Below are 27,198 nucleotides of genomic sequence, written 5' to 3' on the forward strand. Positions count from 1 at the left end.
ACAGCCAATTACATCCACCGCTTAGCCTGCGCATGCGCAGCCGGAGACGGCCGAGTAAGGGAGCGGGGCCGCCTAGAGGAGAGCCGAGCTGCGGATGAGAGCGCCGGACGCCCAGGGCGGAAGTGGAGGAGCGGCCGGAAGTAGTCCGAATCCCAGTCAGACTGACCGGCCGGCAGGCTTTGACAGGAGCCGGAGCTGCGGAAAGAAGTTGGTGGCAATGGAGTTGGGCGAGCTGCTTTATAACAAGTCGGAGTACATCGAGACGGTGCGCTTATCCAGGCATCTTTCTCCCGTTTCCAAGCCTGCGTCCCTTTGAGGCTGGTGCCCCCCTCCTGCCCCTGCCCCACCCCGGGTCGCTTTGGCGTTTAGTCCGAGATTACATAGGATCACTTCGTGAATGGCTCAGCTTTGTTACTTATTCCCTGCATGGCCAGTTTAGGCTTTTTAAATTTATTCATGATTTCATCGTAGAGATAAAATGCCTTGCAGAAAGCAGGATACGTCTCATCCACCCTAATACTAATAGCAATTCCAGGCTTCGGGCCTTTCAGAGTTTTTTGTTTTTTGTTTTGTTTCTTTTAAGCTAATGTGTCGTTCTTTGTTACCATGTGTTAAAAGACGGTTAGGTTCTTTGGAGTCAATACATGATGCGTGTAAATTGCTCCAGGTAGGGTAAGTGCTCAGTCGTCATTGCTATTATTATTTCTTTACTGAATTCTTGTACCTCTGATATGGGTAAAGTCATTATCCTGGATTTAGGGCTGTAAGTATAGAACTGAGACTTGAATCAATGTCACTAATGTTAGTGGGCTCTAGACCTACCACATCCAAATTCTGGATCCATTCCTGGAGTCTCCAGTTTCCTAATCCATCCTTGCTTTGTTAATATGCCGGACTCATTCCATTGAAGACTACATCACATTTCAAGTACTTTTTCTCTCCAATAGGAGAGCTTTCCAGATGGAAACTTGTAGCCCAGAACCTGCTTAGTTTCTCACCCCTGTTTTCTGCTCTTTCCTTTCAGGCATCTGGAAACAAAGTTAGTCGCCAGTCTGTGTTGTGTGGAAGTCAGAACATCGTTCTCAATGGCAAGGTAAGAGACACAGCCAGCCCCAGGATGCATACTTTTGCTTTCTGTCCACTAATTATCACATTAGCAGGACAGATAATATGTTACCACATCTCCCATTTGTTGCTATGCATTTAAAAATTATCTTTTTGGGGGGCCCCTGGGTGGCTCAATCAGTTAAACCTCTGACTTTGGCTCAGGTCATGATCTCGCAGTTTGTGGGTTCGAGCCCTGTGTCTGGCTGTGTGCTGACAACTGGAGCCTGGAGCCTACTTCAGCTTCTGTGTCTCCCACTCTCTCTCTCTCTGCCCTCCCCTGGTCACGCTCTGTCTCTCTCTCAAAAATAAATAAACATTAAAAAAAAACTCACTAAAAATTTTCCTTTTTTCATTCTCCAAATTCTATTGAATACAAAAAAAGATTCCATGAAAGAAGGCAACAGAAAACCTTTTTTCTTTATGCCAGGAACAAAATACAGTGGCACCCAGAACTGAAATTATTGCAAAGTGCTGTAGTGTGCCTTAACCACTAAATACAAATATAAATAGGCAACAAAATATTTTAGTGTAGAAACTATAAAGTAGGGGCTGCTGGATGGCTTAGTCGGTTAAGCATCCAACTTCGGTTCAGGTTATGATCTTGCAGTTCGTGAGTTGAGTTCAAGCCCTGCATTGGGCTCTACATTGGTGGTGCAGAGCCTGCTTGGGATTCTCTCTCTCTCTCTCTCTCTCTCTCTCTCTGCTTCTCCCTCTCTCTCTCTCCCTCTCTTTCTCTGCCCCTTCCCCACTCTCCCTTTATCTCTCGAAGTAAATAAACTTAAAAAAAAAAGAAACTATAAAGTAGTAGTAATATAATTAACAGTTTACTAATAATAGTTCAGTATTAACTGAAACTCTTAAAATTGATTTGAGACTCGAGGAAGACGCTAAACTATGAAACGAATTTGCAAAATGGAATATGAAAGGCTGAGAATCTTGTAGTCTGAATAAATTGAAATAGCACAGAGAGGAGTATAAACATGGGAATAATATTACGACATTTCAGAACCAGAGAAAATACCAAGATATATTTGAGCTTGACAGACATTGAAGTCCACGGTTTTTTTCCTGCCAATTTTCTTTGAAATGTTACATCTCTAACTTCCAGAGGGAAAGTAGTCTCACTGTAATCAAGCAATCACAGATTTTTTCAGTAGAGACTCAATGACTGTCTCCATTAGCTCATCATACTATGAGATTTAATAGAAATATAGTTCAGTAATTAGGTATGATTAGTAATTATAGACACTGTTTCTGCACAGAGTTAGAACACTCATGTGGAGGATTTTTAGAAATCCCTTAGCTAATTTCAGGACATTTTCTGTGATTTTGTATGGAAGGTTTGTTTTTTAAAATGTGATATGTTGGGAGGGTGGGTGATGGGTATTGAGGAGGGCAGCTTTTGGGATGAGCACTGGGTGTTGTATGGAAACCAATTTGACAATAAACTTCATATACTGAAAAAAAATAAAATGGGATATGTACAACCACTGTTTAACCATCACCACTATCTGTTTCCAAAACTTTCATCACTCATACAGAAGCTCTGTATCCATTGAGGAATAATCCCCAGTTCCCTCCTCACTCCCCATCTCTAATAACCTCAATCCACTTTGTGTCTCTGTGAATTTGCCTTTTCTAGATATGTCATATAAGTAGATTCATATAATATTTGTCCTTTTTTTGTCTAGCTTATTCACTCAGCATAATGTCTTCAAGACTCATCCATGTTATAGGATGTAAATTAATACATATACGTATACATATATATATATATGTTTACATCTGTGTAAACTATCTACGTATATACATATGTAGATAGTTTAGCTTTACTTGGCTTTCTGTTACTTACTTTTTTTAAACTCAGTCATTAGAATAATCACAATAGGGAACACATATCATACTCACTAAGTACCATTGTTCTCAGTTCTGTTTCTAAGATTCACTGTGGTTTGTGTATTTTCGCTGCTGTGTACCATTCCATTTATCCCCTGTCCTATTAGTTATTTTGTTTCTAGTTTTTTGTTTTGTCCCTTTCAGAATTTTGAAATTTCTATTTTCCTAAGCCCTTATATCAGGTGTCATAGTTTCTCCCGGGGTAGACAGAGATCAGATGGCTAAAGAAGACTGGGTGCCAGCAACAGAGTGGCAGGGCCTGGTAAAGTGGAGAATCTGGGTCCTAGTTAAGCTCAAGGTGGTTGTCGCCATGTGGGAATATAGGCCTATATTTCCAGAGCTCTGATTTTCTCAAAAGAAACTGGAAATCGGGGGGAGGAGGGGTTAATTTTATTTTATTTTGAGAGAGAGAGTGCAAACAAGCAGAGGAGAGGGGCAGAGGGGGAGAGAGAGAGAATCTTAAGCGAGCCCCAACATGGGGCTTGATCCCTCAATCCCATGACCCTAGGACCACAATCTGAGCTGAAGTCAAGAGTCAGATGCTTAACTGACGGAGCTACCCAGGCACCCCCATATAAGGGAACATTTTAAAAATTATCTTTATTAGAGCCCAAATGTCTGTCAACTGATGAATGGATAAAGAAGATGTTTATATATACTTGGTAATGAGAAAGAATGAAATCTTGCCATTTGCAACAATGTGGATGGGACTGCAGGGTATTACGCTAAGTGAAATAAGTCAGTCAGAGAAAGACAGATATATGTTTTCACTCCTATGTGGAATTTGAGAAACTTAACAAAAGATCATGGGGGAAGGGAAGGGGAAAAAGGTAGTTTCAAACAGAGAGGGAGGCAAACCATAAGAGACTCTTTTTTTTTTTTTTTTTTAACGTTTATTTATTTTTGAGACAGAGAGAGACAGAGCGTGAACAGGGGAGGGGCAGAGAGAGAGGGAGACACAGAATCTGAAACAGGCTCCAGGCTCTGAGCTGTCAGCACAGAGCCTGACGCGGGGCTCGAACTCACAGACCATGAGATCATGACCTGAGCCGAAGTCGGACGCTTAACCAACTGAGCCACCCAGGCGCCCCGAGACTCTTTTTTTTTTATAATGTTTATTTATTTTTGAGAGGGAGAGAGAGAGACAAGAGTGTGAGCTGGGGAAGGGCAGAGAGAGGGAGAGACAGAATCCGAAGCAGGCTCCAGACTCTGAGCTGTCAGCACAGAGCCCGATGCGGGGCTCGAACTCACGAGCTCTGAGATCATGACCTGAGCCAAAGTTGGATGCTCAACCAACTGAGCCACCTAGGCACCCCAACCATAGGAGACTCTTAAATACAGAGAACAAACTGAGGGTTGATGACGGGGAGGGGAAAATGGGTGATGGGCATTGAGGAGGACACTTGTTGTGATGAGCACTGGGTGTTATATGTAAGCAATGAATCATGGGAATCTACTCCTGAAGCCAAGAACACACCGTATACACCATATGTTAGCTAACTTGACAATAAATTATATTTAGAAAAAGACAATAAAAAAATAAATGAAAAATTATCTTTATTGAGGTATAATTTACATATAATAAAGTGTGCCCATTTTTTTTTTTTAATTTTTTTTTTCAACGTTTTTTATTTATTTTTGGGACAGAGAGAGACAGAGCATGAACGGGGGAGGGGCAGAGAGAGAGGGAGACACAGAATCGGAAGCAGGCTCCAGGCTCTGAGCCATCAGCCCAGAGCCTGACGCGGGGCTCGAACTCACGGACCGCGAGATCGTGACCTGGCTGAAGTCGGACGCTTAACCGACTGTGCCACCCAGGCGCCCCTCTTTTTTTTTTTTTTTTTACCCTATTTATTCATTTATTCAAAAGACATTTCAAGAATGCCTACTCTTTACTAAGCATGGGGCATTAATCCCCCCCAAACTTCTGATTACATTATCCACCCTGCAGCCCATCCAGGCAATCTTTGGGGAAGCTGGATATACCCTGCAGCGTAGCACTTCATCTGAGTCTAGAGTTGGGAAGAGGAACCAGAAACTCAGTAGGTCTACCTGTGGGAGCATGAAGTTGAAGATAGTAGTATTGGGAGGTCGGACAAAGGTAGGGGCAGCCTGGACTTTCACTGAGCAAGTAGCAGGTCAGGCTTGGGGGAGGTGGAACCAAGTGAACCTGAGGAGGTAAGTGAACTCAGGGGATACCATATTCTCAGCAAACATCTGTTTATTCAGTGAGTCCTATTTGTGGGATATACGGGGAACCTCTTCAACTAAATCAGTGTTATGAAGGCCATTCTTTTTACCTTACAAGTTATCCCTTTTGCCAGAACACGTTACTCAGTAGATCAAAACATAACTTCAGTAGGTGTCTTGCTACCTACTCTTTTCTGTTGTGTTTTCAGCTGTACTGGTAGTTATTTTTTAAATGTGCTTTGTTTTGTAGACCATTGTGATGAACGACTGTATTATCCGAGGGGATCTGGCAAATGTGAGAGTTGGACGTCATTGCGTTGTGAAAAGCCGGAGTGTCATAAGGCCGCCTTTCAAGAAATTCAGCAAAGGGTATGCAATTTAATTACCTTGTTTGGGTCTTGGGCAAGAATCTGCTACTGGTGGCGTGTTCCGTGTGTTGAGGTGTGGTGTGAGGAGCAGGGCTGTGCTATTGTTTGGGACATGAAAGAAGACTTCACTCTGATGAACACAACTCTGGTGGTGGTGGTCTTAGTTTAGTTGTTGGTTGGTTCCCAGAAACAGAATCCACTTAACCTAGAAAAAAAAAGCAAAGGGGGTTCTGGCAAAAGAGACAGGGGCATATTTAATGGAATCTCAGGGTAGGAGAAGGTGCCAGGCCTCACAAGGGACTAGAGCCTGTGCCTGGACAGCTAGACAGAATCACGATGACTGGTCTTTCGCTCTCTTACTGAGATTATACTGTTTCTTATTTGTCCTTGTCTCTGTGTTTCTGCTTCCCTCCCCTCTCTTGTACATTGGCTTTGTCTTCCCCCATTTCTCACGAAGCCAACCTTGCTGCCTCAGCCCCTAACTTATATCTATTCTCCATTTAAGCTTCAGTGGATACCGACCAAGGATTTTAGGTCTTATTTCCAAAATCTTGGGAGAGGAAATCTGATTGGCTCAGCTTGAGTTGAGTGCTCCACCCCTGTCTTAACAGTTGTGACCTGGAGGGCAGGGTCAGGTCAGGCCCACTGTGGGCCCAAGAATAAAGATTGCCCAAGAAAGGACATGGACAGGGCAGGAAAACTGTCCACTATGCCTAATGTGCTGGTTTTGGGCTTTGGTTTATTTGTTTTTTGTTTTTGCCTCTCCCTCTTTTCCCTCCTGGCTTCTACCTGTGGCACCGTCTGCATGTTATTGAGTAAGTCAGCAAGCATTTACTGAGTGCTTTTTTTATGTCAGTCAGTAGGATACAAGCTGGGTACGTAAAGATGGGTGAAATTGCATTCCTGCCTCAAAGTTCTCAAAACCTAGTGGGAGAAACAATTACATAAATAGATGGCTACTATAAAATATGATAGTGTAATGTGATAGCCACTGCATAATGTCACGCTCCTGTCATAGGGCTATGTACATGGTTAGGGAGGAACAGAGAACAGAGCAACCAACTGAGACTGTAATACCTAGGAACATGCAGAAATGATCCTGCATTCCTCAGAATGAGGTCAGACTCCAGACTTTCCATTACATACAGGAATTAGAGCAGGGAGTCTGTAAGTCATTCACATGAAAACATTTGCTCATTAGCTCAGAAGGCAATTGGGGGAAAACTAGAAAACCTCTTGGTAGCCTTTTGTGATTCCATACTGTGACAGGTACTCTGTTGGAGTTGTTGACTTTCCCTTCTGATAATGGCATTACTGGGCTGGATATGGTCCCAGGAAAGCACCGAGAATAAATAATAAACATGGGGTTTATTAGTGAATTGGAAGGATATATAAATGAGAATAGTCCACATGAGAAATACATAAGTACAAAAGTGTAACTAGCAACACATGAATAGTAAGTGAGTTTGGGGGTGCCTGGATGGCTCAGTCAGTTGGGCTTCCAACTCTTGATTTCGGCTCAGGTCATGATCTCACAATTCATGAGATCAAGCCTCATGTCAGGCTCTGTGCTGAGCATGGAACCTGCTTGGGATTCTCTCTCTCCTCTCTCTGCCCCTCCCCTGCTTGTGTGTGTTGTCTCTCTCTCTCTCTCAAAATAAAAAACATGAAAAAAAAGAGAGAGTGTGTGTGGATTCTCCCCACTCCTGTCCCACATATCTCAATACCAGAACTAGATAATAGAAAATAGAACCAGATAAGAATATCAGGTTTGGAATTTTAATTAATTAATTAATTTTTAAGTTTATATATTTTGAGAGAGAGAGAAAACATGAGTGGGAGTGGGGCAGAGAGAGAGGGAGAGAATCCCAAGCAGGCTCTGCACTGTCACTGCAGAGCCCGACACAGGGCTCAAACTCACAAACCCTGAGATCATGACCTGAACTGAGATCAAGAGTTGGACACTTAACTGACTGAGCCACCCAGGCGTCCCTGGAATTTTTAATTTAAAATTAAATGATGGTTCTGCTGTAGACTGTGATGAGATCAAGGAATTCATTGTCACACAAGGGGTGCAGATCAAAAATACGAATGGATTAAGGAAGATTTAAATAAATTATACGTCCTCAGAGGACAGATACCGTCTCCAATAAAATATTCCTGACAAAATAGAACGCAGGACTAGAAAGAGCCAGTGAGCATCCAACTACTTTATTTTAGTTCCAGTCCAAATATTTTATATCCCAATGTATTGAAGTTACCTGTAAATGCGATCCTAGAACCCCTGTCCATGACATTTGAGGAATCCTAGAGAATGGGAATGATGTCAGTAGTCTGGAGAAAGCCTCCTGACTCCTACTCATCCTTCAAGTCTTGGCTTACGTATCACTTTCAGTTAAACTTTTACCAAACTACCAATTTAGGTAGTTACATACTCTCATTGTATACTCTCATATCTTGGTGCTTTTCGTCTGTAGCACTAATCACAGTTGTAATTAATTACTTAGATAATCATTTATTTAATCTCTCTTCTCTTGATTGCAAGCTCCTCGTGGGCAGGGTTATGTACCTTTTGCTTGCTATTATATCTCCAGTTCCCTAGCGTAGAGTCTGGCATATAGTAGGCATTCAGGAAAATCAGTGAATATACAAATGTTTGGAATGCTGAATGCTAGAAAATACATCCTCAAAACCTGATGTCAGTTCCTTGAAGCCCTGTAGAGCAGATTACTGAAAATGTGACCTATGAGCATTTTCAAGGAGGCAGGAATGAGCAAAACATTCATTCATTTGGTGCCAGCTCTTTTAGCTTGGAAGGTCTTGCTCCTTCTGCCTTGCTGTTTCTTTGCACACTGCCTGGTCTAATATTTCTGATTTTGAGCTAGTAATCACATTCATCTTCAACATTATAGAATTCCCCTAGCCTGAGAGTTCTTTCCTTACTAGGAGCAGTCTTATTAAGACGAGACGATGAAGTTGAGAATATGGTCTGTAGTTCTATAAACCTCTACCAAGAGCACATCACCTTGACTTTTTTTTGTTTGTTCATCTTTTCCTTCTCTAGTGTTGCATTTTTTCCTTTACATATCGGGGACCATGTCTTTATTGAGGAAGATTGTGTGGTCAACGCAGCTCAGATTGGCTCTTACGTTCACGTTGGCAAGAACTGTGTGATTGTGAGTATGATGTCTTGGCTGGCTAAATGTCCTCCCATCCCCTCAAGCTCACGTCCCTCACATCAGTGGGCCTCCACTTTTGTGACCGAGGAGGGTAGAAGTAGTTTCTGGCCTACTGGAATTGTTGGATTTGGAGTTTTTTAGGCATTAAAAATCATGGCTAAACTTTACCAAACCTCTTCTATATGATGTTGAACTTTCCTTTGATGATCTTATTTGACCCTCATAACCATCCAAGGGTGATAGTACTATTATTATCCCTATTTGTGAGTGAGAAGCCTGAAGACCTTAGATATTAGGGGATTTGACAGGGCTATTAAGTGGTAGAGCTGGGATTCGAACCCAGGCGGCATGAATAGCCATGCCGATTCTATGGCCTACCTGTTGCCTTACCTCCAGGAATGTACAGTCTAGTGGGTCAAAGGGGATGACATTAGGCAAAGTGCAGGTAGCTCAGGGTGATGGGTGTGCAGGGTACAAGTGGCCCTTTCTCAGTGGAACCTGTAGGACCCTGGTCCATAAGAGCCTTGGCATCCACTTGTTACATCCAGCCGTGGCTTTACAGATTTGGATTTCTTAGTATTTCATAGATGAAGAGCTTGATTTCAGTTGGGATTTAGGAGAACATCCTGGGTGAGAATATTAATGACTGGAGCTGAACTGCCTTAAGGTTTAGGGAAGATGTTTCCTATATTTTAAATTTGTACCCAAATTCTAGATTCTTGGGAAAGCCAAGAACTTTTCATGTTTTTAAATGGCTGTTCCCAATAATGCAGAGGCAGCCCTCTGCTCTGGACAAGACTCAAGTATCAGAATACTTGCTGAATCTGGGGTTCCTGGGTGGCTCGGTTGGTTAAGCGTCTGACTCTTGATTTGGCTCAGGTCATGATCTCATGGTTCATGAGTTTGACTCCCACGTGAATTGAACTGAGCTGATAGCATGAGCCTACTTGGGATTCTCTCTCCTCTCTCTTTCTCTGTGTCCCTCCCCTGCTCATGATGTCTCTCTCTCTCTCTCTCTCTCAAAATAAATAAATAAACAAATTAAAAAATACATCCTGAAACCATGCAGTCACATTCCACAAGCCACAAGCAAAGATGGACCATGTAGTGGAGAGCCACATGACTGTGGAAATCTGACTTGGTTAGTCATAATTAAGGGAAGTTGTTGTTTTGCCAACCATTCTCCTCCAAAGGAGTCCCTTTGTATGTATCAGAGACAGAGAGTCTTTAGTTTGACATGATGTTGAAGGGGGAAAATAGTGAAACTCATCCTGTCCAACAAGAGTTGGTTTTCTAAGCCATGGTTAGATTTTTCTTTTTCTTTTTTTCTTTCTTTTCTTTTTTTAAGTTTATTTACTTTGAGAGAGAGAGAGAGAGAGAGCGCATGAATCAGGGAGGAGCAAAGAGAAAGGGAGAATCCCAAGCAGGCTCTGTGTTGTCTCGGGGCTCAAACCCACAAACCATGAAATCATGACCTGAGCCAAAGTCGGATACTTAACTGACTGAGCCACCCAGGCACCCCACAGCTGGATTTTTTCTGACATTTTCTGCAGCAAAGTGATGACATCCTCATAGTAGCCTAGGTGTTAGTCCTGTCCTTTATCCCCAGAGCAAAATATCTGAAATGTTGAGATCCAAATGCTCTTCCCAGTGCTTAGGGAATTCTAGTCTTCTTGTCCTGTATTTTGCTTTTTAGGCCACTTTTTGATACATCAGTTCATGAAATAGTCACTGTTGGGTATTGGCAGTATTTATTTGCTGAGCCTTTACAAATCCTCAAGTAATCTCAAGAGAAAAATTCTTTTAGAATTCTAGAATCTCAGAGCTAGCAGGAATTCTTTGAGTCCAGCTGACCTCATGACCCACAGATCCTTCCTCTAGCACCCATTTGGTGTTCTAACTCTTGTTTGGATGTGTGAAGGTATAGATGTCAATCAGAACTGCCTGAATGCTTACAGGTAAAGACTAACAAGCAATCTTAACAGGCATCGTTATTGTACTGTGAGCTTTGCATTTATTATCTCTAATCCTCAGAGCATCCCTGCAGGTTTGGTTTTATGTCCTGTTTCACAGATGAGGAAACCAAGGCTCAGAGATGCTAAATAACTTGTATAAGGAGATAAAGGTAGCTGTAATAGTGGTAACACGTAGTTCTTGACTCCTCCTTGAAAAGTTCACCACGAAAGAATAAAGAAGTAGTTTCAGCTTTTAACCTCTTCATCTGTTGCCAATCCACTCATGCCTAAGAAGTACTGGCGTTTTTACTTTTGCTGCTACTTAATTGATCAGTTTTCCCAGAATGCTCTGAAAGCTGATTAAGCATCATTTGTCTGAGTCAGCAGAATGGCTAGCTAGTGGACTCGGCAGGTGCCTACTACAGCAGGTGTGGTGGCTGGTGATACACAGAGCAAAGTTTTATTCACATTGCTCTTTTCCTAGGACCCTTTGTCTGCAGATTCCCTATATGTGAGTGTAGCATGTCTGACGCAGCATATTCTGTTTCATTTCACTCAGTGCCCCATGTGCTTAGTCTGTATTATTAGGAGCTTAGGTGCCGTAGGATGTCTTTGAGTTCATTTGGAAATCACCAGGGGAGCTGGCTGGCTGCTGTATTTTTGAAATTGCCATTAGGGGTGCCTGGGTGGCTCATTTGGTTAAGCATCCAGCTTTCGATTTCAGCTCAGATCATGATCTCACGGTTCGTGAGATTGAGCCCTGCGTCAGGCTCTATGCTGACAGCACGAAGCCTGCTTGGGATTCTCTCTCTCCCTCCCTCTCTTTGCCCCTCCCCTGCTTGTGCATGCATGTATATACTCTCTCTTTCTCAAAAATAAATAAATTAAAAAAAAAAAGAAATTGCCAATAGGAGGCAATTATGGGAGAGAACTTTCTAAGAGTGAACGAAGAGCTACAGCTGCAACTTGTTTCTGAGCTACAGATATTGTCAGGTATTGCCAAGGCTATTGTCCACTAGCCAGAGACAGCTTAGCAGTCACTTAAAAAATTCAGACTTAGAGGTATAAGCTTTTTAAAAAACTCATGTGGCAATCTACCTGGAAATTCCTGGAAATACCTATGATTTGGGTACTTATTTATTTATTTTTAATGTTTTGTGTATATTTGAGAGAGAGCACACAGTGGGGAAGGGACAGAGAGAGAGGGGAATAGAAGCTCTGAAGTAGGCTCTGTGCTGACAGCAGTAAGCCCGATGCAGGGCTTAAAAGCACAAACTCTGAGATCATAACCTGAGCTGATAGCAGATGCTCAACCAACTGAGCCACCTAGGTGTCCAATTTGGGTGTTTAGTAATGGGGAAATTTTTTATATAGCTTTCATATCCTTTGGTAAAATCTGAGATCTGGATACATTAGCATTGTCCTGATAGTTAAGAATTCCACATTGTCAGCCAAATGTGCTTTATCAGACCAACTGACCAAAACACAAGTGAACTCATAGGGCCTGGTAATGTAAATGCAGTCAATAAAGACCAAAACTTTCATTTAGTTTGCAGGTAGTCTGAGGCACAATGCTAATCTGTATATAGAAGCCTCTCCTTTGCCTTAACCCATGAAACGGATGAATCTACCAGACCTTATTTCTTGCCCTCAGAACTCTGTGGGTTATGGCAGAATTGAAAAGTGAAGGCAGTGGATAAAGTCAAGCATAAGGCTTGGCTGAAACCTTCAAAATGAACATATTGGCTGATATGAACCAAGAGTACAGAAGTAGATCCTAATTCTGTGCACAAAATGGCTTCAGGGGTTCAACTGATGTCATGAGAATTAGTCTCCTTCTCTTTCCCACTTTCCTCTAGGAGACTTTCAGGCAGGTTTTTCCCTTATGGAAACAACACAGCTGGTCCAGGCATCTGTCCTATTCTCGGAAACTCCATTGGAAAGAGCTTCTTTTCCCAGTAGTCCCAGCAAAAGCCCTGATGTTCAGATTCATCAGACTGATCTGGCTCATTCCCTAAACCAGTTGCCATGGCCAGGCTTGGAGTTTGGGGTTAGGATAGGGGACTGTGATGGGCAGGGGGTGGTAACCAAGGGTCAATATAGGTTCTGTTACCAGAAGAAAGGGGAACAAATGTTGGACAAGCAAAATGATAGATGTCCACTAAATGACAAAAAAAGAAAAAGGAAAGGAAATTGTACAATTCTTGGAAGACTGAATTTCAGTCTATAATGCTTAAGATAACCTGAACTGTCCCTAGCATACCCCCTCCCTGAGTTCACACGTACACACACACACACACACACACACACGTGTGCACACACACTCACACTCGCACACACTAACACCCCTACCTCCTCCTGCTTGTCAAATGCCACCCAAAGTAGAGAACTGTGGCCAAACCTCTTGCCATTGTCCCTGTCTGTGGTATGATATCAGGAATGGAGAAAATACAAAATAGCTTTCTACACAGCAGATCGGACAACTTGTACTCCATTTCCTGATCTGTTTCTTAGTGACAAGATTTTCATTTCAGGGGCGCCGGTGTGTATTGAAAGATTGCTGCAAAATTCTTGACAACACAGTTTTACCCCCAGAAACTGTGGTGCCGCCATTCACTGTCTTCTCCGGCTGCCCAGGTAAGCTTGGGTGTTGATATTCAAAGCTCAAGTTCTTTTTCCGTCAGAAAAATAATGGGTGCAACTTCTGTCTCTGACAATATGTTGATCTAGCTCATTTAAAAGATGCTCCTGCGACAGATTCCCTTGAAATGCTATCTAAAACGTAACCAGTATCTTTTTAAATGTGTAATTGGGTTCACCAGGAAATTTCAAGCAAAGAGGAAAGTACACCCATACCATAAGCATGTTTAGGTTTATGCATCTTCATAATAGAGTGGTTTAGGGTTTGATACTGCTGTGGGGACCAGAGATAAAGCCTTACATTCACGCGTGGTGGAGAGATCTTCCTGAAGGGTGAGCTCTCAATAAAAAGTTGATATAGAATAAACCTGCTACTAGACAGGAAAAAGGCACAAAGACGCAAGTCTCTCTTGGCCTGGGCTCTGGGTGGAAAAAGAAAAGTCTGTCCACAGAATTCTAACTATGGCTTCATGTTGGCTGGGGGTTTGTACTTCCACACTGCCAAGGAATGTCCAACCTGAAAAGTTGACATAAAACAGTCTAAGGCCAATGATAGCACTAGGACACCCGAGAAGAGCAAATATATCCCATCTCGACCTTGGCTGACAGAATGCCCTCAGGTAAAGCCCTCATGAGCTCAGAGTTCCAAGTGGCCAAACCTGTGAGCAAACAAAAGTCCTACACTCTCCTCCTAGAAAACTTGGAAAACACTGGAAAACAGAAGGAAGAAGAAAACCTCATGTCCCCTGCCCCCAGTCCAAGACAGTCTCTTTTCTGTGTTGTTTTATGTGGTTGAACTCATGCAGCATGTACAGAGGCACCCCAGAGATTCACAGGTGGATGATGCTATGTAGAGAGAGATTTGACAGTATATGAGATCTACCACTGAGTGGTTTAGTTGTTTTTCCAATTAAAAAACTCATTACTCAGACCATCGACTGTGAGTTTCAAAGATGTACAGAATCATCCACTCAGATTCTTTGGGGAAGAAGTTGACCATTCTGCCCTTTGGTGCACTTTTGCCTTTGCAGAGTAGGAAGGAGAGCCCTGCTGAGTCATTCTCCCTTATGGGGTTCCCATTGTGGAAAAGCTTAATCATTCTTAGCAAGTGCGGATCAGAACAGCCCTTACAGTTGTTTTAGGTTCATTGTCAAACAGGTATCTGCTCTGAGGTGAGAAGCATATTGCCCGAGAAATATCCTTTTTTTTTTTTTTTTAATGTTTATTTATTGTTCAGAGAGAGAGCAGGGGAGGGGCAGAGAGAGAGGGAGACAGAATCCAAAGCAGGCTATGCTGTCAGTGCAAAGCCCGATGTGGGGCTCAAACCCACAAACCGTGATATCATGACCTGAGCAGAAGTCAGATGCTCAACTGACTGAGCCACCCAGGAGCCCCGCCAGAGAAATATCTTGATCTCTTTTAACTTTTTCAAGGTCCTTAGCACCACCTATGGTCTTTGGACACCAATGGCAGAGGCAGGGAGGCACCACTTCGTATTTGAAATCCAAATAAGCACTGTGTTTTAGAGGTTCTGATGGAGGATTCAAGCTGCCTGAGACCTTAGAGATCATTGCGTAGATGGGGGAAATAGAAAGGTGTGGGTGTCCACGGGGTCAGAGCTGGTTTGTGGGAAAGCCTTGACTAGCACTTGAGACCCCTTATTTAGAATCCTGTACTTTCTGCACTGTGACAAGATGCTTCCCGTGTTCATTTGCAGTAGTTTCACAAACATGCTAACTATCTTGATACTGCTGTTGGAAATCTCCATCTTTAATAAAGAGGCGTAGGTAGGGCTGCAGGAAGACTGGCACATTTTTGGAGGGCTCCACTGCACGAAACTGACTAGTGGAACAAAGTGAAAGACAAACCATCTGGAAAGAATGTTGGCCAAAATTGCCTACAGGAGTCAGACAGAAGTGACTGAAGTAATAGCCTGTCGTAGCTATCTAAGAATACAAACCTAACATGGTGAGATCTGATGTTTCATGAGGAGCTAAAAATCTGAATTTTTATGTGATATCCCTGGACTTTTAAATGTTGGCTAACTTTTTAAAAAGATTAAATACTATGCAGACCAAACATAGGCTTGCAAATCTAACGTGGCTGTTCATTTGTAAACAGTTCCTGTGAGAATTTTGTATTTTTAAGACCTTTTTTCCCTTGTACCTGTTACTTTCTCTTTCTATATATGCAAGTGCATGTATTTGTTCTTGTATGTGTGATGTGTAGGTATGCGTATTCATATGCATATATATATATACTTGTGTACATAATACAGATGTATGAGACTGTTTATACCTGTGTAAACAGACTCACACTCTCTATTCTGTTTGGAAACTTGCCTTCTTAACAGTGTATCTTGGGCATCTTTTCTTGTCAGTATGTGGAGAGTCCCCTCATTCCTTTTAATGGTTACATGTTTTTCATTGCATAAATGTACCACAGTGTAACTCATCAGTAATGGTGTAATGGATCATCAGATGTTGCCTTTGGTTTTTCAGTATTAGAAACTTTGCTGCATTAATATTCTTGTACACGTATTGTTCAGTTGGGCAAGGTTATCTGTAGGATAAATTCTTAGAAGTTGGATTGTCAGGTCACAGGGTATGAACTTTTAAAAGTTTTGCTAGATTTTCCAAAATTGCTCTTCAAAACAGTTGTATGAACGTACACTTCCACCCATAGTATATGGGAGTGACTTTTCCTGGAAATCCTTAAATACAATTTTTTGTCTTTCTATAGGATATTTCTGTTCTCCTCCCATCCACGACTTGTATGTAGCAGGTTTGGGGACTGCATGTTTCACTGTATGAACAGCAGAGCAGCTTCTTACCTCAAAGTGTGTTCACCTTGGCTTTGCCCAGTAGGTGTCACACCAGAATCCAGGGGATGGACAAATCCATCCTGAAACAACCTCCAGTGGAGTCAGAGATGCCTTAATAACCTTTTTTACCTGGAATTTATTTATCCATTCAGGGAATTGTATTCTTTGTCTCCCCCCCCCCCCCGACACACACACAAATACTATCTCAGAGATGTGGTCAGTAGAACTACTCTGCTAGCATTGAAGATGGAGGACTTGGATTTAGATGCTCATGAGTAAAGAAAAGGGGCCTATAGGGGTTTAAACGAAATCAGAGCTGCTGTCCTCCCCCGGCTCCAGTTGGTTGATCAGGTCTTTCTTTCCCCAGGACTGTTTTCAGGGGAACTCCCAGAATGTACCCAGGAGCTGATGATTGACGTCACCAAGAGCTACTACCAGAAGTTTTTGCCCTTGACACAGGTCTAACGTCTCTGCCTTGTGTCTTGAATTTGGTTGAGCTCTAAGATGAACTTGGGGACAAAGTGAGCCAGCCAGCATCTACAAAGAGCTCTAGTGTCTTTGATATCTTCCACCCTCTTTTTTTGTTTGTCTGGTTTTGTTTAATTCTTTAGAATTTCTCAATCCTTCCAGGTTCTAAGCTCTTAAGACTTTAATAACAGAACGCCTGGAGGCGTTGTGTCCAAATGCTGTACTTAAACCTTATCTATTAACAGTCACTCCATACCATTATCTGTGGAACACAGAATCATCTGTTCCCAACACTCCCACCCCTTGGTCCCGTGGATGACTGGATCCTGCTGAAATAGGCCCGCCGAGCGCAGCACTGTCCCAGCGTGGAGGTCATGGAGCTGGTGTGCTGCTCTCAGCCTTTAGCTGCTCACATGGATCGCTCTCGGCTTTCCTGAGCTAACACATTTGGCCAGTTGCCCCAGTTGCTCATGGGGGGAAAAAGAGTGACTTTTCAGAGCCCAGATTCCTGTTTGCTACTGAAACTTCAAGGGAGGGGTGGTTAGCATTTCTCTCCTTCCCAAAATGACCTTAACTGTCCTTTTAACCCAGGGTGATGAATAAAAGACTTTCTAGCATTCTGATCTAGGGCCTTTGGCTTTCACTAGAGGGGAGGCCCTCAGCACCCAGGTTTTATTTTTGCAAAGACCCAGGTTTGAGTCTCCCACGTGGATGGGCTAGTCTGGCAGTCACTCTTTGCTAACAGTATTTAGAGGCAGCAACATATGCCTTATTTCCTTGAAGACGTAGCATTTGTCACAATTGTTCTCTAACCTAGAACCATTCACCCACTCTATATTTGCCATAAACGTCACAGTTAAGACCAAATTATTTGTACCTGGACCCGATCATGTATATATACAGGGGCCTCTTAAATCATTCTGTGGGCACAGAGTCCCAAGGAGTAAATGAATTTACCAGTGCTGTTCTTACCATCTCTTGGGTAATAACACAATCCTGCTTGGTTCTGCTCTGACCTTTGGTCTAAAAGGATTTAGAAGGGAAGGCCTGAGAAGCTTGGCTTTGCTCAATGCTCTGATTCTGTTTTGAACAGGGTAGGATAGTTCAGCCTTGAAGATTAAGGATCTAGCAGGAGCTGTCCTAACTTAATATCTGGTTGTGGGGTTAAAGTGTCTATATGTGATGATCTCTACTACGTCAATATAAAACTATTTTCTGGTTTGTCTTTTTTTTTGTTTTGTTTGTGCATTAAAAGATTGACTTCAAAGATTATTTGAAGGTGATCCTTCTCTATCTCCAGTGATGGCTACCTCAGTTCCTTGGGCACTTTACTGCACTGCTGGTGCCCTGCTACAGACTTGACATTCACTGGTTTGCTTACGGTTCACACCAACCCAGTAAGGTGGATGTTGTTCCCATTTTACAGATGAGAAAAAAACTCAAAGATCTTAGGTAACTGGTCCAGTTCATACAATGAAGAAGTGACTGACCCAGGAGTCACCCCCCCCCCCCATGCCTATCTGACAACATAGCCATGTTACTCAGCTGTGCCCTGGTAAGATGAGACTAGGCTTGCCCTTGGAGCACATCTGCTGTGCGTCCTACTTGATGTCAGTAGTCTGTGATGGTTGCAGTTTTTTACTTTGTTTTGATTGATTGATGTCATTTCCTGGCATCTCCCCCAACTCACTTCTCCTTTCGTGCCACCATAAAGGCAGATCTTGGAATTGGCAGAGCTTTGTTGCTGTCTAAACTACCCTCTTGTTAGCTAGTGAAATCCTGCAGGGCCTGTCTAACATATTACCATCCAGCCTGTGTTTGAATACCTCCAGAAGGAAGCGTACCACTTTATGCAACTATCCATTTTCTTTATCAATTTATTTCTTCCAGCTTCATTGAAATGTAACTGACATATAATTTTTTGACTGCCCATCTTGTGGGTGAACAGTGAAAATTAAGAGAAAGTGGGATCTTTTAAAAGCTTCTTCAACACGATTTTAAAAGCCTTGAGTAACTCATGTACGAGATTCCAAAAACCCAATCCAGTTAGTGGAAAAGGGACATGCAGTGAAGTAGAACTTCCCAGTCTAGAACCCCGATTGCACATTCTACTGCCCAGGGGCAACTACTCTGAACAGGTTTTGGTGTGTCCTACCAGAGACTGCCTGCATGCAGCAGCAGATACGTATGTATACCACAGCCTGTGTATTTATACAACTGTGAGCACATAGTAGGTGTGCAGCTTTGCACCTTGCTGCTTCTATGGAATGATACACCTTAGAGGCGGTTCCACCTTTGGCACATACGGGTGATAAAAATGGCAGTCACTAATATTTACATAGTGTTCCCCCATGTACCAGGCACTCTTCTGACTTCTGCACATTTATTAACTTCTTTAGTCCTCACCACCACCAGGGGTAGGTACCATTACTCTTCCCCAAGGAACAGAGGTTAAGTAAAATGCTCAAATTTGTACATCTGATGGGATGGTGAGTCAAGGCAGTCTGCATGTAGAGCCCATACTTTTCATCACTATGCTGGAATTCCTCTCTGTTGTAAAACCTTTCATTGCCCAAAATTGTATCATCCAGCCAGCCCTCACTGTTCAGAAAGCTGAGAAAGTATTTTGCTTTTTCAGGCAGACAAGGGAAAGGGGGTTGGGAGTGGGTATGGGATGAACCATCCAGCAGTGGCTGCCCCAGGCAGGAAGCCCAGTGTCCCCCTGAGAAGACTGTCTCCTTGCAACTTGCCTTGCTGTCTTGTAGCTGCAGTGGTCGTTTAAGAGCTAAATGGGAGCAGGTTTCATGGGAACTGTGTCTTGCTTGCAGTCAGTAAATAGTGTCTTAAAATTCTGTACCATATAGTTGGCACTCTATAGAGGAATCTGCAAGCTAGATTAGATAAAAATCCACATAGAATGCTTTGTTGCAAGTGACAGAAATCCAGCCCGAGCCAGTTTAAGTAAGAAAGGGGTTTTATTGGCTTACACAACAGATCATGGAAAAGGTTAGCTTCGGAAGCAATGTAATGTGAATCTTGGGCAAGTTACTTAATCTCTCTGCCCTGTACCCTAAGCTGTACAATGGGGATGACAATGGCACCCCCGTAGAATTGGTTCTGATTAAATGAGGTACTATATGTAAACATTAAAGATCGTTCCTAGCACTCTGCAAGTAATAACATTATCATTGCAGGGATAATTATATCCAGAGACTGAAACCCAATACGGCTCTTTGTTTTCTATTTCTTTTTCACCTGTACGTTAGTAAAGGTACAGACTGGGCTGCTGTAACAAAGAGACCACCGAACTACAGTGGCTGTCTCTCACCTAGCAGTGTGGGGATAGTCAGGTTGTTCAGCGCAGATAGGTGTGGGCTCCAGGAAACCACCAAATACCCAAGTTCCTACTATCTTGTCACGTGACCACATTTAGCTACAAGGGAGGAGGCAAATTTAGTCACTGGCTGCATAGCTAAAACTCTGAGGAAGGAGAGTCTAACAGTAAAAGGGAGAGGGGGAGATTGGACACAGGGAAACAGTAAGCAAGCTCTCCCAGGTCTGCGTTGGCTTCCTTTTCTCCTACTGTAAGCGGGTTCTCTCATGCATTGGAGCCCATGGCAGCTGACTGCTCCAGATTCTACCCTCTCAGCTTACTAGCCCTGAGAGAGAGGCTTCTTCCCCCCAGTTCTAATTTGGAAAATCCTTACAGAAAGGTCCTCAGTGGTTTCTGGCAAGTCCCATACCCTTTTGGATTAATCACTGCCCTAGGGTGTGCAGCCCTATGATAAACCTGATGTAGGTCATGAGCTTTCCTCCATCCCCCCCATGGCTGAGGAACAGCAGAGCCCATCACCAAAACAGGATGCTGGGCAGACAAATAATAGCTACTACAAATAGTAAACGAGTCTATAATTACTCGTTACTGATACTGTTGGAAAGGATGTTGGTGGTCATATGTGTCCTAGGAAAGGCCAGCTGGATTCTGTCTCCATGGTGGCTCTCACCCCAGGGACAATCTGTCACTAGATAATTACCTTTAAAACCCCAGAGAAGAAAGTCTCCTTGTCTTCACAATACTCTCTGAACAGCAGACAGATGGGAGAGACCTCGGCTGGGACTCTTTCCAGTTGTCTTAGGGGACAGGGGAAATTAATTGGCTCATGTAGCTGATAAGGCCAGGGCCAGGTTAGGCTTCAAGCCATATTCCAAGACTCACAACAGCATCATCAGGGATCTGTCTCTTCGGTTCTTGACTCTGCTTTCCTTTGAGCTGGCTTCATTCTCAGGCTTCACGAGTGACCGTGTAGCTCCAGTTATTGGTAGAAAGAGCTCCCTTTCCCCGACAGAACCCCTAGACCTGGCTATCATTGGTCCAAACCTGGGATGTATTCAGCCTCAAGTAATCACTGTGGCCAGGAAGGTGGAATGCACTGATTGCCTAGACCAGGGACACATCCTCACATGGTCCGAGAGTTGGTGTTGGGTGGCTGTGGTGGGGGGTGATGTTGCCAGAAGAGGGGATGGATGGATGCTGGGCAGGAAAAATCACCTGCTGTCCAGTTCAGGCCTCTTCCTTTTCTCCACTTGTCTTCACTGCCCTCTGTTTATCTGCCTACTCTTACTGCCTGTCCAATCTCAAATTACCCTTGGTCTTGGGGGTGGGATGCCTCTGGTTGTACCTGGGCCTGGCACAGGAAGGATGTTGCTTAGCCAAAGTGAAGTGTTGATAAAGAGCCATTTAGGGTCACCTGGGTGGCTCAGTTGGTTAAGCGTCCAACTCTTGATCTCAGCTCAGGTCTTTTTTTTTTTTTTTTTTTTAATGTTTATTTTTGAGAGAGAGAGACAGAGCATGAACAGGAGAAGGGCAGAGAGAGAGGGAGACACAGAATCAGAAGCAGGCTCCAGCCTCTGAGCTGTCAGCACAGAGCCAATGTGGGACTTGAATTCATGAACTGCAAGATCATGATCTGAGCCAAAGTCGATGCTTAACCGACTGAGCCACCCAGGCACCCCTTTGTTTTCTTTTTATGTTTATTTATTTATTTATTTTGAGGGGGAGAGAGCATGAGCAGGGGAGGGGTAGAGAAAGAAGGAGAGAGAGAATCCCAAGCAGGCTCTGCGCTGCCAGCACAGAGCCTGACCCACCATGACTTGATCCCATGAACCACGAGATCACAACCTGAGCTGAAATCTGGAGTCAGACGCTCGGGGCGCCTGGGTGGCTCAGTCGGTTAAGTGTCTGACTTCAGCTCAGGTCATGATCTCAAGGTTCGTGGATTCGAACCCCATGTCGGGCTCTGTGCTGACAGCTCAGAGCCTGGAGCCTACTTTGGATTCTGTTTCCACATCTCTCTCTGCCCATCGCTCATTCATACTCTGTCTTTCTCTCTCTCTCTCAAAAATAAATAAACATTTAAAAAAAAAAAGTGTCAGATGCTCAGATGCTCAACCAACTGAGCCACCTCGGCACCCTTCAGCTCAGGTCTTGATCTCAGGGTTGGGAGTTCAGGCTTCCATGTCCAGCATGGAGCCAACTTAAAAAAATAAGTAATAATAATAAAGAGCTATTTAGAGGATGCTCCTCTGCCTGGAACTTCTTCCTTGTGGACCCCATAGCACCTTGTTAGAGGAGCCCTTGTCAAGGTCTAGGTAGAATTCTAGTTATGTACTTGTGTTCTTGTCTGAGCCCACACTAGCTGTGAGCTCCTGAGGAGTCAGATGTGAGCCTGTGGGTATCCAGCCCATACTTAATGGGGTGAGCCCCTCCTCCCCTCAGTCCCTACCCAGCCTAGATAAGTGTTATGTTGCAAGATCCCAGGTACAGGGGACAAGGTTGAATGACTGACTCGTGTGCCTTCTGTTGACTGATTCTGGTGCATGTGGTTGCACAGGGTTACTGTGGTTGTTTGGGATGTGCAGTGGCTTCAGAATTAGTCACTTCTGCATGGGCCATTTCACTCAGAGCCTGAGGCCACGCTTCCTTTCTTAGTCACTGACCCATGTGGGTAATGGCAGACTTGAAGTGAATCAGACAAACATTACTTCTATTTAATACATCCTTGGAAGTTTCTCAGCTGTAAAGAAGGGATCTTGGTGGCTAGGTAGGTCTTTCTTGGTGTATTGATGTGGCCAGTGAGAGCCCACAAGAGTCTAGAACATGGAGCCCCAGACACATTCTGACTTGCCCTCAGCCATTCTCTAGGACAAATTGACATTAATGGACCTGGATGGTTGCCTTGGGTGATCAGAGCTAGCTGGCTGATCCCCAGGGGGTAGCTTCAATGGAGTTGCAAGGCCCCTGTAATGACATTGGCAGTGTTGAAACATTGTGTTAAGGCTTGATTATTTCAAAAAAGTTGTCAACAAAGTGTCCTGCCAGCTTGGACCAGTTTCTCCAAGTCCATGATCACTGAAACACTTCTAGAGCCCCCACTAATGTGCTTTTCTAGAATATGCACTTGCTACCTTTAGGGCTCGGAAGGCGGGGCCCTGAGCACATGCTATATCACTCATTTGCTCATTTACCAAATACCTTTTGAGCCACTGCTGAGTGCCCAGCGGTGCCCTAGCCCCTGGAGATACAGTAGACAATCAGATGGAGCCAGATCCTGTCTGTAGGGATGTTATAGCTTAGTAGGGGAGAGAAAGCCAAAGAAACAGAGTTCCCCAATGGAGGCCTGGGGGCCCCTTTTCAGGTCACCGTGGTGAAGAGTGGGCACTGGAGGCAGGAAGATCAAACCCCAGCCCTGCTGCGTACTAGCCTTGTGACTTTGGGCAAGTTATCTCCCCTTGTGGAACCTCGGACTTCTCATCAATAAAATGGGGAAGATGCCTAGGAGTTGTTATGAGGATTTAAATGCACTCAGACGTGTAAAGCAGGAGCCCTGGCTCAGGGTAAGTGCTTAGTGACTGGTAGTTTGTAACAGCTATTATTAGTAAGTGAAAAATCTTGAGTAAAATCCTTCATAGTGTAAGGTACAACATTCTTACGTATTTTTAAATTTAGAAAGAACATCAGCTCATTTATAACCAATCCACCACAAAGAAGAGATGGGAAACAGAAATCACCCTTCCTTGCTTTGCACTTACCAGATTCCAGGCACTTATTAGAAAACATTTAATCTTCCTGTCAAAAAAGTAGGGATTTTTAGAACTCATTATACAGAGGAGGAAACTGATCTTCAGAAGGGTTAAGTCAACTTTCCTAGTGTCACAAAGCTAATTAATGACTGAGCTAGAATCTATGTTTTATGCAGTCCCCCAGTATCCTGAGCCTCCAAGGTACTTGATGCTGAGGACCATCCTTGCTGCCCAGTCAGTTAATTCTTTGTTTTCCTGAAGTTTTTGCTGGTGAGTTGGGCACACCTACTTTTCATTAGGCACTCTGACCCAGACCCTGGAGCAAGAAGAGTTAGTGCAGGACGACCTGCTTCCCCGAGGAGAGGAGATGGCTTGTTCTGTATCTTTAAGTCTGCTGGGCATCACATATATGGTCGATGCATAAGAAAATCGTCCAAGAGAAGAGACACAAGAATGGAGTCCACACCCTCTCTGGCTTTCAGACCTTGGGTCTAGACATTCGGCCATGGTCTTTCTGGGCCCTACCAACATCCCTCTTTTCAGCTGTATTCATCTCAACCTTCGGTGTCTGCTGAGTGCACTTTCTGACTTCGCATGGGAACAGCGAGAGCCTGCGAAAGCAGTAGGGCCAGAGGGGGAGAATAAGGAAATCTGAGACTCAGAAACTCTAAGGCCTCTTGGAGACTCTGAGCTCCCTGGGAGTAGGTGCAGGTTCTTTTTGTTTCAATAATAATAGCAACAACTGGCATGACTATGTCCCCGGTGTGTTTCAAGTGCTGTCCTCATAGACGCTCTTTACAAGAACCTTTGGAGATGGGCACATCACAGATAGAATCCTAGAAGATGGGCACTTTAAGTATCCCCATTTTATAGACATGGAAATAGAGGCACAGAGAGGTTAAGTAACTTGCCCAATGTCACACAGCTTGTAAGGAGGAGGGTTTGAACCCAGAGTTCTTCAGTTTAACCAATATATCGTATTGCTTGTTGGTAAGGAGGGAGGGAGGGAGGGAGTGAACAAGTGAGTCTGGGATTTGCGGCTCGCCAGACGGACAAGGCCCCCAGAGGCAGGATGAGGCGTACTCCAGAGTCAGAAGAGTTGGGTTGCAATTCCCTGGCTACAGGACCTCGGGCAGTAACCTCATCCGGAAGTGCCCATGTCCTCATCTTCAAAATGGGAATAAGGTCTTTTTGAGGATGCAGTGAGATCATCTCCGTAAAGCTGTTAGCCCCATGCCTGGTATATGCAGAGTGCTCAGTGAGGGCTCACTGTTAGTATCACTGACGCTCTGCAGATAGATTGTATTAATGTGGCATCACTGCAGCTATATCAATGGAAACTCCGTGTTGACAAGAGCTAGAAGGGAATATGAAAAAGAAAACAGTTGCTAAACATCAAAGGGAATTACTGTTTTTTCAATGCGTTGTCATTTCTTTTTTCTTTTTTTGTATGTTTATTCATTTTTGAGAGACAGAGACAGAGTATGGGGGGGGAGGGGCAGAGAGACAGGGAGACACAGAATCCAAAGCAGGCTCCAGTCTCCGAGCTGTCAGCACAGAGCCCGATGCGGGGCTTGAATTCATGAGTTGTGAGATGACCTGAGCCGAAGTCGGATGCTTAACTGACCGAGCCACCCAGGTGCCCAATGCTTTGTCTTTTAAGTGTGTGTCCATTTCTAAACGGAATAAATAGAATATACATGCAGTGGGTACTCAGTGGCCTTCAAATGTATTATTGGTTGATTCCATTGCTTAAAAAGTCTTATCTTGTGGGGGTTGTTTCTGCCTCTGCAGAAAAGAGTTAGCACTTCAGGCCTGTAATTAACAGTTCTCTTGATGCTGAATTTACTGCTAGGGGTTTGAGTAAATTTGCAATGAGGAAAAAAGGGAAGTTTTTAAAAATGATTTTGTATTTTGTAGCTCTTGTATCTGGAAATATAAAACTGGTTTAAAATGTCACATACTTCACAGTTTCATAAATGCTAGAGGGATCATCCCAATCAAAGAAAGATGCAAAAAAAAAAAAAAATTAAGAAGGTGTTGGTGAGATACAGCTTCTGGCGGGTGTGTTGGAGTTTAAACTCTTTGAGTGTTGGAACCAGAACAAGTTTTCATGTAACTGTTGATTTTTGCTATGATTTGTGTCTGTTGGAACCTCTGGAAGGGGAGACAACATGAAAAGAGAAGCAATTTCTGGATGGAAACGCACATTTGGAATTTGAAAAAGCAGTTGCATTGCCAGTGAGCCCTAGGTGAAATGTCCAACGCCTAGAGGCTGATGCCAGGCCAGCATGATGTACATGGTTTTGAGTGGGTCAGACTGACAACATGAAAAGGAAGCCTTGCTTGTCACTTGGACTTGGACCATGGCTGTCTGGTACTGCAGTATGACTTTCTGCAAGAAGCCAAAGAAAAGCAGCTGGCTCTCTTGGAATCCCAGATTCACTAATTGTAAAAGTCTGCATGTGACTAAGCTCAAAACTGGCCTCTGTGAGCTGTTTCAGCCCCAGCAGGAGCTGTGCTGACCTGGAAGCAGACGCAGGCTCCATGAATAGGACTCAGACCCTGGGACCGTTGAAGGTTTAGGACCCCTTCTGTAGAGCTCTCTTATGTATTATGAAAACCTAAATCGTGGATGCTGGCCGGACTGTCGGGCCACATACACATGCCCACAGGAGAAGGCTTATTCTCTGATGGGACCATCTACAATCAAGCTGCTGGTCAGCTCTTTGTCGCGAATGCGGAGGCTACCTGCATCCTGATTTGTGATTCCTGCCAATGTTGGGGGAGGGCACATCACAGGGACTGTGACCCCTCCACCTGCTGTTGAAGATCAGACTCTGGGCCTTCTCGGCAGGGATGTCTCACTGGTGTTGACTTGTGTTCGGCTTTCTAGACTAGTTGCAGCTTAACCATAGTGGGCTGATAGCCTGATTCTGTTTCCTTACTGCACCCCCCCCCCCCACACCCATACACACCTAGTAAGGTAGGTTCATTATTTGAATATAGCTGTCTCAAGAGGGATTGATCTAGGCTGTTCACTGAATAAAAGGAATGGGAGATGATGTACACCCATTTGGAAACTTTTGAAAATTCAAGCTTTCATCCTCCACTAGTCTGCCAGGGCTCCCAGAACAAAATGCCTCAGACTGGGGGGCTTAAATTAGAGAAATATGTGCTCTCACAGTTCTAGAGGCCTGCAGTCCAAGACCAAGGTATTGGTGGGTTTGACTTCTTTCAAGCCCTCTCTCTTGGCTTATAGATTCTCACCGTGTCCTGACATAGTCACCCCTCTGTGCTGTCTGTATCCTGATCTTCTCTTCTAAGGACACCAGTCAGTTTGGATGAGGGCCCACCCTAGTGATTCTATTTTAATTCAATCAGCTCTTTGAAAGTCCTGTCTCCCAATAGAGTCACAGTTCAGAGGTACTGGGGGTTAAGGCTTCAACATAGGAATGGCAGAGGGGACACAGTTCAACCCCTGTAACACA

At 43.8% G+C, this 27,198-nt stretch overlaps 1 protein-coding gene across 2 annotated transcripts in view; it reads left to right on the forward strand.

Annotated features, from left to right (window-relative positions):
• The first annotated feature begins 102 nt into the window (after positions 1 to 102).
• The window catches only part of DCTN5 (dynactin subunit 5), a 28,885-nt gene continuing 1,789 nt past the window's right edge, over positions 103 to 27,198 (forward strand). The window contains exons 1-6 of one of the 2 annotated variants that reach the window (XM_049638433.1): positions 107 to 265; positions 1,025 to 1,093; positions 5,444 to 5,562; positions 8,626 to 8,737; positions 13,230 to 13,332; positions 16,527 to 25,466. In XM_049638433.1, coding sequence (XP_049494390.1) covers positions 218 to 265; positions 1,025 to 1,093; positions 5,444 to 5,562; positions 8,626 to 8,737; positions 13,230 to 13,332; positions 16,527 to 16,624 — 549 coding nt within the window. In that variant the 5' untranslated portion in view covers positions 107 to 217 and the 3' untranslated portion in view covers positions 16,625 to 25,466. Of the gene's footprint in view, positions 266 to 1,024; positions 1,094 to 5,443; positions 5,563 to 8,625; positions 8,738 to 13,229; positions 13,333 to 16,526; positions 25,467 to 27,198 lie in introns of those variants that run through there. The other variant, XM_049638434.1, reaches the window with a different exon arrangement.

The sequence above is a fragment of the Panthera uncia genome, chromosome E3 (assembly GCF_023721935.1).
Source record: "Panthera uncia isolate 11264 chromosome E3, Puncia_PCG_1.0, whole genome shotgun sequence".
NCBI lineage: Eukaryota > Metazoa > Chordata > Mammalia > Carnivora > Felidae > Panthera > Panthera uncia.